Genomic DNA, 15181 nt, shown 5'->3' with positions numbered 1-15181 from the left:
TGATGTATTTTTCCACAATCATTTGTGTCATAAATTTACAGTATAAATTCCATATGTTTGGTGTGAATTCGGTTGATACTGGATTGAGTTGCTTTTTTTTTAAAACATTGAATCATTCTTTGGTAGTAGCCAGCATATATGCAATATATAATCTTGCTACTTTTTTGGAGGAGGATTGAAATAAATGCAGTTAATTTTTACTTCTTTAATCAATTATGAGGAAGAAGGACATTATATCTCTTTCTATTGGTACTGGATTATTTTGGAAAAAAAATTCAGAATACTTTCCAGTCTGGGAGCTCTGATGACCTTTAAATTACATTCTTTCTAACCAAAGTGCTTATGATGTGTTTGAAAGTAACCATCTTGCCTTGGTGATAGTGGTTTTCAATTCAGTTCAGTTTGCTTTCTACATGCCTACCATATGCTATGATAATAGATTCCTTCAGTTTCAAATGCCACTGATAATGCCGTGATGACACAGATCATCAACCAACCATGAAGCAAAATTAAAAATTTATATGTCATGTTAATTGTTTTGCACTTATCTTATGTCCATCTTGCCAGGGAAGTACCAGAGCTCTCAGTGATGGTGCAGATACACAGCATTGTTTTATCAGTAGTTTAATTGCTTTATGTGCATCTCTCTCTACTGAGCAGCTGAAGACACATGCAGTATTTGCTCTGTGTTATACAGCAGCTCTGAAATTTATCTAATGCTTAAGATAGCTTTAGTCTTTCTGGCAATTTTCCAGTAAAATTATTGTCTGTTTTAGTTCTACGATCATAATTTTCTAGAATATAGGGTCAGTTATCAATACCTACTTTGTCCAAATATGTGAAATTGTTGCTGCTGAAGTTACGTTCTCTGTGAAGACAGAATCATAAAGAGGACTGTAGCACAGAAAATTTTTCAGTTTTTCCTGAATGATGATAGTATAGTTTAATTTTAATGTTTTTTCGTTTTTTTTTCCGTAGTGTTTCTAGTTGGGGAAAGGGGGAATCCAAATCTTTCTTTAGATTATTGCGAATGAGAATGAAAATCATTAACATTAATATAAAACAATAGTTTCAGTTGCTTTTAACATGTACATTTCAAGCATATTGATTCTATCTTTGACACGTAGTTTGGGTGAAGAGATTGTGTCCAAAACAAACAGGGCGTAGTTATTGCCTTACCTTTACAGTCCACAGTGAGGTACTAGAAGATGTTGCAAATTCCACTAAGATTGTTATGACCAACATCAAGTTCAGTTTCAGTTTCCGACCAAAAATGCTGAAAGTAGCATGACAGCAAATTTTTACCTGAACATTTGACTAGCATTATAGAATTCCATGTTTTGCATTTATTGCTTTGTTTTACTTTGACAATAACAAACTTATCGATTTCTTGCTTTCTTCCAGAGTGCCGATGAGGGTTCCACTATATCCTGTGTCGTGGAGCGTACAAGGGGAGCCCTAGACTATGTGTATATAAATTACATTATCTCACAGGTTGATTCCACTGGCATTAATTACTCTGTTACCGATTTTTCTAACAGCAGTGGCACTATCACATTCCTTCCTTGGCAGAGATCAGAGGTAAACCCTACCTTCCCATTAACTATTCATCCTGTCCTTTGCAAACCTGCTGGAAAACACCTTCTGAGGATGCTTGACTGGTTTCATAATAGAGAGAGTTTCCTTCACATGGTTTTGTTATATTTTGCAAGGCTTTTTGCATCCCTGACAACTAATAAGTGATATGACAGGTGCTTATAGATCTGTGTGTATCTTGGTTCAGGGGTCACCATGTGAACATGTATGTTTGAATGCACAGAAAATATGAAATATGTTTACGTATATGTATATATTAGATTTATGTATACGTACATGTTTACTTGAAGTGTAGATGGTCCTGGGCTGAAATAATGGATCCAGCTACTTTTGAAACTAGAAAATGTTCAGGTTTTGAAACTCAGATTTATCTCTACATCAATTAAATAGACAGCAATAAAGTTCACTGCTGTAATCAAGTGTTTTGGAACCACTGTTGGCCACGTTCTGTCCCTTTTGCTTAATCTGTTTCTATGAATTCAATCCTGACCCACAGTGCAGGGATTTCACATTTATTTGAAAAATTGTGGGACCACGGTATTGTAGAAAGTTAATGTGTGTTTTCTATTAGTGTTCGTAAAATAGCAAGAGTGAATTGTTAGTAGGAAATGCTGCCCTCAGTTTCGCTTTTATGACTCTGCTTAAGTCAGTATGGACTGACTGAAACCCACTGACACCTTTGAAAGGATCCCAGTGGTTCCATTAGAACTGTGGATCTGGTCCCAGTTAAACAACACAGGTGATTAGTGCTTGGCAAAAGCTTGTGATGTCTGAAAACAGTTTGTTCATGTCACTGTTCATTCAGCTTTAATTCTCCATTGAATCATAGTACTGCGCTGCATATAAAGCAAAAATTTCCAAAGCTTTTCTAGTCTGGCAGCATGGATGAGGCCTGAGTTATTCAATCTAGTGGCAGAAATGGGCTGGTATACCCCCTCTCTCCCCTGCTATGTGGTCCAATTTATTGTCTATGTTTGGCAGAGTTAATGGGCATGGCCCTAAGAAACAGACTGGGAGCAGTTGCTCATCAGGGGAGATAGCCTGAGAGACTTTCCATTGATGTTTGTAAGCTACTCATTCCCACGCCTATAAATACAATAATTACTTAAACTTTTTCTTCTATATGTTTCTCTAATTGTATCACAATATATAGAAAGCTGGAGTTGTCTGAGGTGAATATGTTAGCCTGTGCAGAGCCGGTTATGTTAATGAATAGTATGATCTGCAATATCAAGTGTCAACTGGCTTAAAAAGCTTGCTTACTTACTCTGTAAATTGGATTGATCACTGTAGTGTCTCTTCAGGTGCACAATTTCTTCAAGATTTTGAAATCTATCGGATATTTCATTTTCAATATACACAATTTAAACTATGCTTATGTTAAAGTAGATAATAATTGCTTGCTTGCTTATGTGTTTATGTAATTTGAAGCACTTAAAAAAGTATGCCTCCCATCTCTGATAGCTTGGTAGAGTTGTTTTTGGAATGCATATTCAAAACATAAAATTTCTCCTAGAAGTTAGGTTAAATTACGTGGAAAGCAAGAATGTTGTCTACATTATTTTCAAAACTACACAGCAGATACAGCTGACTGACTAATCAAAGAATTCGATGAGTTAAGCAGGGTCGTGAAACTCATAAGTGATATATGTTGCACAGTTTGATTTCTCCATGATTTGGTCCTTCTCTAGGTCTTAAATTTGCATGTTATTGATGATGACATTCCGGAGCTAAATGAATATTTCCGTGTGACATTAGTCTCTGCAGTGTCTGGAGATGGAAAACTAGGTTCAACTCCTACCAGTGGAGCGAGTATAGATCCAGAAAAGGAAACTACTGATATCAGCATCAAAGCCAGTGACCACCCATATGGTAACAGTGATGGAGATGATACTATCTTGTGCAGATAATTGTATAGTTCTAGCTCAACAGATAAAAACTTTGCTTAGCCTTGATAGCTGAGGAAGCAATGCCAAGTATTCTGCTTTATCTAGCTTAAGATCAATTCATAATTTTTTACAAGAGTGAAAGGTGAGTTACTTATTTTTGAGAATACTACAAAAAGGCATCATGGCTGCCCTGACCAAACAGGCAATGATTCCCTTCTGAGAGCAGATAAACGTTGCATGTAGTTGATCCTCTGCAAATTTTTCTCAGATCAGAACTCCTGATGAAGAGAGACATTTCTGCATGCTTGTTATACCAATAAGTGCCCAATACTATGAAATTGAGACTCTTTTGGGAAGAGCTTTATTTATTATTGTGCTGTGGCTTTCTCAGGACTGATATGGGTATCAGTGAGAGAGGAGAAGGTACACAGCACATCCCTGGAAATAGCATGATTGGGTCCTAAGGGCATATCAATAATTGTTTCTTAATTTCAGAAATGTTAAATGAAAATACAATAAATAAGTTGGTTTCAATTTATTATCATAATTTAAATTTGGTGCAAGAAGCCAAATAGTACTTCTTTTTTGCCAGGTCTACTACAGTTCTCGGTGGGGCCACCTCCTCAGCCAGGTGATGAAATGATTCTGCCAGCCTCTGCTGTGCCCCATGTTACTATCAAAGAAGAAGTTGGACACATCAGATTACTGGTAGTTCGTGCACAAGGCCTTCTTGGAACAGTTCTGGTGGAATATAGAACAGTACCACTTACAGCTTCCAGTCCTAAAGATTATCAGGTATGGCCAATGCCAAAATGTGTATTTATTTTAGGATTTAATTATTTTAGGATTTAGGAGTTATTTGTCCTGGAGGTAGCCTTCAGTTTGAGTATTGTAGCCCAGCTGTGATTCTTTTCACAGAAACACGTTTATTTATATGGTGATGTGATAAACGAATGTGTAATACTCACTTTAAAAATACATATATCATTATGTGACTTCTACCTCCTTTCTTTGCAGCACGTTGTATTTCCTAGGAAAAGCCTCTGGTTTTGATTTTTTTTTTTTTCCTTAAGAGAATTGTCAATTCAGCAAGAAGCAATATTTGCTATTGTTGCTGAGTATATCAAACTTTATATGAGCATACTGGTGCACGTACAATTGAAGATTATGTTTGTACATACTAGGATTTGTATATGTTCAACAAAATAACTTGTATGTATCTGTGTTGGCTTGTCTAACTTATATTTGTGCAGAAAAATGTAGATGAATGCAGATGCTCATAATTCTGTGAATTTAGACTCCTTTTTCTCATAACAAAGTTTGATCAGATGTTTTAAAAGCTTAAGTGAGGAAAAGTAGATGTTTTGACAAAGGCAAGCAAAATCAAGGTTCCATTTATTTTTTCGTATGGATGACAACATTAGACTTGAACAAAAATATGAAAGCCTTTCATATTGCAGGCTGTTGTGGGCACGCTGGAATTTCATCCAGGAGAAAGATACAAGTACATTACTGTTAACATCACTGATAATTCTATTCCTGAATTAGAAAAAACTTTTAAAGTGGAGCTGTTGAACCCAGAGGGAGGAGGTAAGGCACATACATCAATCCATCAGTTGTATTTTCATGATCTCTGCTCATCCATTAAAATCTTACCTTTCTTAGGTGTATAATTTCCCTGTTATTTCAAAAGACAAACAAACACCTCCACATCCCCTAGACAGCTGTGATTTTTCTTAGGAAAGAGCTGTTCTTCAGATACTTTGTTAATCATTGCTGGAAACCACCAGATCCAAAATAAAGTGTGTTATTACTGTGCATTAGGTCATTTAAAGACAATTGCCGGTTTTCACGTTGCATAATTTTACATTTGGTAATGAGAATTGAAATAATGTAAAAAATACATTAACTTCCATTTTTTTAAATTTATAAAATACTTAAGCCTAAACAGCCAAAGTGGGTTCTTCATCTGCCACTTGAGCGAAATCAGAGGAATTGTGATACAGTGGCTCATACTTATTCAGCTGGATTATAGCAGTAGGAGACTGTGGGTGTTGAGAGACCTAGGGAGTTTAGCTGAGCTGGAGAGGTAGATGGTAGCTTTGTGGAAGAACAAGAAAAACGCTCAATGGAAATCCTGGTGTGATAGTGAGCATCAGTGCTCCTGCCACATAAAACCACTCAGCCCTTACAGAATTTGTTCCCATTGGAGAAAATTTTTAAGGGAGATTGTAAAGCCAGTTGGATGAAAGAAGGTCATTAGACATGTTGGCAGCCATAAAGTGACTTTTTAACTGATGTTATTTTTTTTAAGCAATCCAGAAATGCAAGTATGATGCCTTCTGGGAAGTTGTATCATACTACCTTGAATGTCTATGGTGGAATGTGGCACTATGATGCAACATAGTGATTCTTTTGATAAAAAACTTCAGACCTTTCATGCATGTGGACCTTTTGGTTGAATAGTTGTTTTGTTAAATTAACTTTTCTCTTTAATTATTTTTTTTTTGTCAAAAAACTTACAGCTAACTTTGGTAATTCACTAGGCAGATACCCTTTTAACACAAACCCTCATTTTGGCCTTTCTAACACCATTGCAAGCACAAAACTTAGGTTAAAGTCTCCATTAGTTAAGCTTTCTGCAGGTTTTTCCAAATTTCTGACACTTTTTCACTTTGAGAGAAAATATTAGAATGAGAAAGTTTGGGAGGGTTTAGCCTCTGGGTTTTTTTAAAATTTGTATTTCCAAGTTCTCCATGACAGACCTCATTTAGGAGTGAGAAAGGGGAAACACAAAGACGGGATGCAAAGAGGGAAAGAAAGAAAAGAGCAATCAGAGGTGTATGTGTTTTCTTTCCTTCTGACCTCCCATTGCTATTTCCAATGTCATGAATTGCATAAGAGGTGATATACACAATACTTTTTCTGGCTTTTATCAGAAATCCTTTATACTTTCATATCCAAAATTGATGCCTTCCTAGATACTTCCCTCTCTTTTTGTGTTGTCCAGAAATGTTTAAATTACTTTCTGCTTTCTCTTTATTTATAAATGTATATATGTGTATATATCTGTATGTCTGTCATCTTAAAGTTGCTGAGCTCTTTAGAAATGATGGCAGTGGTAGTGGTGATGGGAACATGGATTTCTTCTTTCCAACTGTCCATCAACATGGTAAGCATTTTTGATTAATATTATTTTTTATTGCTAACTGTAATATCCCTTATAAATTACTATACAGACACGACTTGTCATAGTGTTACTTTACTTGCGGTTACAGGTGATTAATTTAGATTTATCATAAAGTTCTGTCAAAACATTCTTTTCCATTTTAATTTAGGCATAATTTCAATAGCAGTCAATGTCTAGTGTAACACAGAAAATAACAGCTTCTATAAAATCAAAACTATACTGTTGTAAAACAAAATATAGTCATTCCAGAAGTACAGTTTGCAAAATTAGTTTTGTTTGAAAATTGTCAAATTTTCTGGAGAGCAAAAAGCAAAGACACTTTTCAAATTGAGGGTAATTTAAAAATTACCTGATTATATGCTTTGATACGTGTTTTATCTTATTTTGATTCTCTGCATGTCAAAAAAGCTCTTGAAAAGTAGCTGTGTTAGATTTTTTAAAGGAATGTTTTGATTGTTTTTCATTTCTTCTCTTTCAGTTTGTATTTATGTCATGACATACAGAAAACAAAAATAACTTAATACTGAGAAAATTTAAAAAAAATACTAGATGCAGAAATAACATAAAATCTGAGGGAAAATCCTAATCCTATAGGACTTCAAACTAAACCCTACAGACCTAAAATATTATATGAGCAGCCATTATCCAAACTGAATAATTTATTCCCCTGTGACACCCTGATTTTTGATTTTATTTGTAAATGCAAAGGATTTAATTTTGAATCTGAGAGTAAGTCTCTGGTATAGCTGCTTTTTGGAGCTTCCTGGGTTTTTTTGAAGTGCAGTTTCCCTTTTCCTTCTTTCTAGAAATGGTTTTCTTAAGTGCCAGGCTCTCTCTCTCTCTGAGAAGCAAGTTATCTCACCCAAGACAATCTGTTTAGTAGCAGGATTTACTGGACTTGCTTTTTCATTCCAGCTTATGTTAGGATGAGACCTGCATTCATCTGGTCTATCTGCTTACACTGCAGTCTACCATATAACTCCCCATCACCCTAAATTCTGCTCCATTTTCATTCATTAAACCTATAATTGTATTTGTCCCCCCCCTTAAAACATTCAAATTTATTATATTTTTTTTGTTGCATATTTCCGTAGAAGGGCTGCCAGGACTGCATAATTGAAAGTCAGTTCCTTATATGCATTTGAAAACAACAAAGACAAAACAGCACGGATACTCCAGTCGTGCTCTCCTTTGTATTTTTTGTAACGTATTTCTTTTGCTATTTTCTTTCATGTACGAAAAGATGCTAGAAAAAGTAACCCTTTTTGGAACTTGCACTTAACAGCTAGCTTGGGAATTGCATCCCACATCCTTGTGACTATTGAAGCTTCTGATGACGCTCATGGTGTGTTTGAGTTCAGTACTGAGTCACTCTCGGTAAACGGAACTGAGCCTGAAGATGGAGATAGCAATATTGTGCTGCAGGTTAGAAAGCTTTGAGTGTCCTGTTGCTGTGCAGTCCTCTTCTGTCTCTGTTTTTACCAGGCATTCTGCAATGTTTTTGCCATAAATCTATAGGGTTTGTAACAACTTTAACATGCACATCTGTTTTGCCATTTCATACTGAGTTTTCTATTGTGTATCATTCAGACTGAAGCTAAAATTATATAATAATAATAATACCCACAGGTTTAAAATTACTTGTTTACATTTGAGGTACTACTATCTTAAAATAACCATGTTGATACAACAAATACAGCAAACCTGAGATAATAAAGATTACACTGTTTTTTTAAAACACAAATTTAGTTTTAACCCATCATGTCAATGTTGTTGTTTAATTCCATCTCATACTTTTATGCTTTTCTTTCTCAGAGAACAAAAATATGCAGATCTTTATATTTTTCATTTAGGTTGTGAGAACGCATGGGACCTTATCTCAGGTGACACTGCATTGGATCATAGTTTGTGATCTTACCAAAGACCTCATCTCTACAGATGGGAATGTAACATTTGATGTTGGCCAAGCGACAGCAAATATTACAGTACAGGTTTCTCCTGATGAAGTTCCTGAATTGGATAAGGTGTTTTCAGTTTTGATCATCAACGTCTCCAGTGGTCGCCTTGGAAATCATACTAATGCAACATTAACTATTTTAGCTAACGATGATCCGTATGGAGTCTTCATGTTTTCTGAGCAAAACAGACCAATAAAAGTTGAGGAAGAAGCAAAAAATATCTCCCTGACGATAATAAGGCGTGGTGGTCTCCTGGGTATAGTAATGGTGACATACAGAACTATCGGTGATGATGAAAAGTCACCCTTTCTTCCACCTGATGTTGTTAGAGCAACAGAGGGAAAAGATTACTTACCCATTACAGGTTACACGATCTTCGCAGCCAATCAAAGTGAGGCCATAATATATTTGCCTATTTTGGACGATGATGATCCTGAGAGGTCAGAATCTGTTTTCGTGGAGCTAAGCAGTATTGTTTTGATCGAGAAAGTACAGGATCGGCCAAGTAAGTACCTCATATACGTAAAACCTATAATTTAAATAAGAAGGCTAGTATTTATATTTAGTAGGATAAAATGCAAGAAGTTAAATGATAAACTTTCTACCTCTGGCAGACTCTGTATAGTTAAAAAATCTCTCAGTTACCTGCCTTGTATACTATTGGCATATTTTTCCTTTAGCACAGTATTTTGTTAGGGATGGATGATCATTTCTTTGTTCCTTTTACATCGCCTTGTCTTTCAGGCCAAATATGTTACAGTATTGGTTTTGTGCACTAATACCTGCTCATCTAGTGTTGTTTCTGTAAAGTTCAGTATTAGGAAATAACTAAGCTAGTTTTGCTCATTGAAAGCCAAAAAAGTGTTTTAAAAATGAAGTGGTGTAGAATTACACCTGCGTGTGGCTTTTAAAATTCAGGTTGTTACAGCCTGATTTGTGCTTCAAAGATTCTTGGCATGTCTAACAGCTGCCCCTGCCCCAGATTAATCTCGATGTTAAGGGAAACTTCAAATATAATTCTGCTGGGAGGTTGAAACATTATTTACATTTCATCATAGCAAGTGTAAAAATGAAATTCCTCTGAATGACATTGATCTTACAGCTGGCCTTATGGACAAATAAACAAATATTTTCACAGTGCCTCACCTCTTCAAAAGAATTATGGCTTCTATGCTCCGCAGCAGGGTAGAATAATAAGTTATTAAAAATCGGGATTTTTCTGCCATAATATAATTCAAACACCAAAAGTATGTTGGTGCAGTTTGTAGTTATACTGCATCCAATTCTAAAAAAGATAATTTTGTAACATAGTGGTGACTAACCACTAAACTCACATGTATGCTTATGAACTCTATAGCCATAGACAATAAATGTCTCAGGCACCCCCTCACTGAGTTTTCTTTCTGTTTCAGTTGTAAATTCTCCTCGACTTGGATTAGTGGGTGAGACAATAGCTCATGTAATTATAAATGCCAATGATGATGCTTTTGGAACACTTCAGCTTTCAGCTTCAACTGTGCGAGTTGCTGAAAATTATGTTGGACCAATCATTAATGTGACCAGAACTGGGGGATTATTTGCAGATGTTTCTGTGAAATTTAAAGCTATGCCAATAACTGCAACAGCTGGTAAGAAATCAGAATAGCAGAAGTATCCCGTCTATGTTAAAGTGGAAAGAGCGTACTGTATGCTTTGAGCAGTCAAAACAAAGTGTATATTGAATGCACTATTGTGTAACAAGTACCAAAACCAGTGAGATATTTACTGACTCAGTTTAACAAATAGGAATCCAATCCCTATGGGACAGATCATGCATCAGCTTTTAGAAAGCTTTGAGACATTATCACTGAGGAATCTAGCAAGAGAAATGATTGAAGGAATTGGGGTGTTTGTTTCCCTAGTACCCCACCACCTCTTCAAAAAAAGAAAATAAATAAAAATTAAAAAATACTACAGTAGTATATGTAGCTACTATTTAGTCCCATGTACATATTTAAACCCACCACACATTGTTTAGGTGACCTTATTGGAGAGGAAGTTAGAGCTGGAGATTCATCTGTAAAACCAGTTTGTCAAAAAACAATCAAAACCCAAGAAAACATGAACTTCTAAAAATGGGAGGTGAAATTCTCTAGTTGGTCCCTGCTATAGAGATGGTACATAAAGAAAGGAGCAAACTTATGAAGTGTGCAGGGTCAAAACCTCTAGACAGTTATAAATCAAACTCTCTGTATTTCAGTTGTGTCCAGAATTGAATAGGTGGGTAGCACATGCTCTGAGAACTGGTATTTTAGTTTCCTTTTTATGTAACAGACTTTTCCAAATAAGAGTGTGGCTAGATAGATGTCAGAGTATGCTTTCAATTAGTTTCTGAAGCAGAGCTGTTATCTAATGTATCACAGCTGGTCATCTAGACATTCTTAGAGACAAGTTTGCCTAAGTGAGGTCCACACACAAAATGTGCCCTTTACTAAAATCGACTTTGACAAAGGTGCTTCTGTTCACTTTTATCTCTTGGAAAGTCAGACAGCAATTAGAAATCAAAGACAGAAACATCTTGGTAGTGTGACCTTGTCAATGGAAGACAATAATGGACCTTTTGTAACTACCTCTTGGTCTAACAGTGGAAAATCTGTTTTGGCCAAGCTGAGTTTTATTTTAATCCATCCAGATGTCTAAAAGACAAGTGGAAATAAAAAAGACTGTGTTGTCTGGATCTGAAGATAAAGAAAAAACCCCATAAAAATATGGAGGAATGCATGTGTAAGCAAAAAGAGAAGATAAGTATTACTGATGATGTTCAATACACTGAACCATAATGCATTAATATTCTGCATTTTTTATTGTTTTGTTTTTCTTCATCTACAAATCTAGGCGAGGACTACAGTGTAGCCTCATCAGATGTTGTCTTACTAGAAGGAGAAACAAGTAAAGCTGTGCCAATTTATATAATTAATGATATCAATCCTGAACTTGAGGAGTCATTTTATGTTCAGCTGCTGAATCAAACAACAGGAGGAGCCTTGCTTGGATCTTTGACTAGGGCAATCATAACTATTGAGGCTTCTGATGACCCATTTGGATCCTTTGGTAAATGAGTCTTGTTTGCATATTTTCTCTCTTGTTAACATTTTTACTGCAGATTGTGGGTGAGCTGTTACTGGGCAACTGAATGAAAACTTTCAGAAGACAAAAAGGAAGCCTGCATGAAGACAGTAAAGGAAAAAATAAGAGAAACCAAATTAAAACAAGTAATTAAGGAGTAATGGTGCTTTATTCTAACAAAAAAGTATGATTTGGTCAGTTGATATAGCAAGATTTTGGAATCTCCCAACAGAGATAGATGGATTTACTTTTTAAAATTTTTATTGATTTTATGGGCTTCATTTCTGCAATAGGTTTAAGCCAAAATCTGCATTATATAACTTGATATCTTCTTTTCACTAGATAATCAGCCAAAGCAAATGTAAAAACCTGGGGAAATTGGAAAATAAGAAGAGAAATTAAATTACATTCTCTTATTTTCTGTCAAGTACTTTAGTTTTTCTTCTGCCTGTTATTATCAATAAAATGAATTGTGTATACTTTCCAAAATTAGTTTCATTATCCAGGTTTTGAGAAGGGTTGTGGTGATTTCAAAAGTGTATCAACATTTTAGAAATCTTTTTTGCTTGTTGGGGTTTTTTTGATGTTTTTTTCCCTGCCTTTTCCTTTGACTTACCCTTTTCTCCCTTCAGTAACCTACATCATTCCTTTCCTTCCATTTTGTCAGTAGAAGAAGGTAGAGGAAAGAAAGAAAAAATGTCAAAAATAAATAATTCTGGATGGGTAATTAATTAAATTAATTCTTAAAAACTGAAAGTTTAATATGAGGAAGACTTTTACTTGAAACAATTTTAGGTGGAATATGCTGATTTATTTCTTTAGTAAGTGACATGAAAGCTGCTAAAGAGTCTCCTTGCTGGAAATAATTATGAAATTATACATAATTCTAAGTCTTCTAAGAACTTAGAAACAGTTCTTGGTTTGTCTCAAACAATGGACATGTTGGAATAAACTTTTTGGATGAGAGCTTAATTTTCCTTTTAATTTCCTCTGCAGATGAAAATATTAATACTGAAAGTTTCCTTTTAAATTTAAACCTGATTAAAAGTGATTTACTTGTGCAACTACATGCAATCAAATGTAATAAAACTATGTACTTTGGGATCTGATACATTTACTTTCAGTTTCATTGTTAATGAAACACATCTCTCTGTGCTGTACTTTAGTTTTTCAGATTACCGAATTCACTGTGGAGGAGCCTGAATTTGGATCAGTAACTGTAAATCTGCCAATAATCCGCAATGCGGGGACACTTGGTAATGTTACTGTTCAGTGGGTTGCTACCATTAATGGACATCCTGCTGATGATGACTTGCAGGTCGCCTTGGGTAATATTACTTTTGCCCCTGGGGAAGCCATTCAAATGTTGCTGTTGGAAATCCTGGCTGACGATGTTCCAGAAATAGAAGAAGTAAGTAAAGCAGTTACATCTTTCTTGAATAGCATTAAGAGTTATAACTTGTGATAGAAATGTGTGCAAATTAAAACAAGGAATGTTCTGGCAGGAAGGTGCAAGAAGTTCAGATTTTACTTTGCTTGTGATTATTGTTAGAAATACCAAAAATTGTTTAGCTGCATTATTTCTTTTTTCTTTTTTTTTCTTTTTGAGATTGTCCATGTAGAATTAACTCAGGCCTCCAATGGTGGTGCTATTGGGTTAGATGGCGTGGCAAATATTATAATACCTGCCAATGATAATCCTTATGGCACAGTTTTCTTTCATCAATCCTTATATCGAATTCAGGAGCCACTAGAAAGAAATTTGCTTGCAAATATAACAGTCAGGCGAAGGTTTGTATGATGTTTGCTTTATTTATATCTTTTTTTTTTGTTTGTCTTGGCTATAATTTCAAATGTCATGCTCCCCTTGTATAAGTATTTGCATCAATTTCTTGATCTGCCAGCTCAACGCATTTTTATTTCATATATATTGTTTTTGAACTAGATGTCTCCTTATTAGAAATGTACATAAAGTACTTTAATATACATTGTAATGTACAACTGATGTACACAGTGTACTCGAAGTTTCATTTTGTCTATTTAATGGTCAAATAATTTAAAGCTGCCCAACAGCCTGCTCCTGATTTGAACTGGAGGACAAAGTGGGTCAACCCTTGTGAGATGGAAAGAAACGAGAAAAGGAAAACAGGTTTTATGCATGTAATGTGATATCCTGAGGACACCTAGGAGGAAAGGTGACAGGGTTGGGTAGCACAGGCTTTTTCTCCCTTGCCATCCTTAACAAGACTAAGTTAATTCCTAGAAACAAATGTTTGCAAACATACATTCTTAACAGACTGCTACTCAAGCTGTAAATAATCAAACTTGCTAGCCACAAAAAAAATGTCAATTCAGTTATTTTGGTACTAGCTTCAAGGGAATCTGTTTTAATTAGCTATTTGGAACTTTTCAGCAATTCAGAAAGGGCCAGTCAATTTTGTTCACTTTTATTCTTAACCCAGAAACATACAGAATATTAGACATACTTCATCAACTAACATTACCTTTTTATTTTAATGTCTTTTAGTGGGGGAAGGTTTGGTCAGCTGCAGATATTTTACAGCACTTCTGAGACTGACGTCGTAGCTCTTGCCATTGAGCAAGGTCAGGATATCCTGGCCTTTTATGAGTCTCCTCTTCAAGGAATTCCTGACCAACCATCCAAGACCAGAGTGAACGTCTCGGCAGCAAGTGACCCACTGTATGCCTGTGCAACTCAGTGCCTAAAAGAACAAGCGTGTTCAGCCTTTACATTTTCCAGTGCCTCTGAGACTCCTCTCTGCCTTTGGCTGACATCAGAGATCAGCCCATTAACTAACACTTCAGGATTCTGGTCCTACAAGAAAAACATCACCAGTGCATCTGCTCTTTTTAGCACACAAGCCATCGCTGGTAGTGATTATGAATCTGTTACAAGACAGTGGGCCATAATGCAGGAAGGGGAAGAGTTTGCAAATCTCACAGTTACCATACTCCCTGACAGTCTGCCAGAGTTGGATGAGAAATTCACTATATCTCTTTTAAAGGTTGAACTATTGAACATCTCAGCCAGCTTAAAAAATCAACCAACTATAGGACAGCCAAATACTTCCACAGTTATCATAATGATGAATGGAGATGCATTTGGAGTGTTTAAGATCTACAGTGTAAGTCCCAATGCGACAGAGCAAGGTCGGTATATTGAAGTAGAAGAACGTCCTCAGACCAACGTGCAGCTAATGGTACATAGGACAGAAGGCAGCCTGGGACAGGTGACAGTGGAATGGCGTGTGGTTGGTGGAACTGCTACCCCAAACTTGGATTTTGTAGGCGTTGGTGATGTTCTGGTGTTCGCTGAAGGTGAGGCAAGGTTTTGCACTAGCTTCTGTTTTATAAAACTAAAGAAAAGCATAAGGAACCTGAGGAGCACTCAGTCCTCTGGACGTTTTGATAAGTGATGTCTT

The 15181-nt window shown here is 35.8% G+C and overlaps 1 protein-coding gene across 1 annotated transcript in view; it reads left to right on the top strand.

Moving 5' to 3' along the window:
• ADGRV1 (adhesion G protein-coupled receptor V1) overlaps positions 1 to 15181 on the top strand; it is a 297357-nt gene that overhangs the window by 52264 nt on the left and 229912 nt on the right. Inside the window, exons 23-34 of the mRNA XM_074812785.1 lie at positions 1405 to 1581; positions 3288 to 3468; positions 4078 to 4280; positions 4946 to 5075; positions 6577 to 6657; positions 7961 to 8100; positions 8529 to 9138; positions 10046 to 10261; positions 11508 to 11723; positions 12905 to 13149; positions 13348 to 13529; positions 14266 to 15077. Coding sequence (XP_074668886.1) covers positions 1405 to 1581; positions 3288 to 3468; positions 4078 to 4280; positions 4946 to 5075; positions 6577 to 6657; positions 7961 to 8100; positions 8529 to 9138; positions 10046 to 10261; positions 11508 to 11723; positions 12905 to 13149; positions 13348 to 13529; positions 14266 to 15077 — 3193 coding nt within the window. The remainder of the gene's footprint in view (positions 1 to 1404; positions 1582 to 3287; positions 3469 to 4077; positions 4281 to 4945; positions 5076 to 6576; positions 6658 to 7960; positions 8101 to 8528; positions 9139 to 10045; positions 10262 to 11507; positions 11724 to 12904; positions 13150 to 13347; positions 13530 to 14265; positions 15078 to 15181) is intronic.

Source organism: Strix aluco, chromosome Z (assembly GCF_031877795.1).
Source record: "Strix aluco isolate bStrAlu1 chromosome Z, bStrAlu1.hap1, whole genome shotgun sequence".
In the NCBI taxonomy this organism is placed as follows: Eukaryota; Metazoa; Chordata; class Aves; order Strigiformes; family Strigidae; genus Strix; species Strix aluco.
Note: the sequence above shows the minus strand (reverse complement) of the source record. Positions and strands in the feature narration are given on the sequence as shown.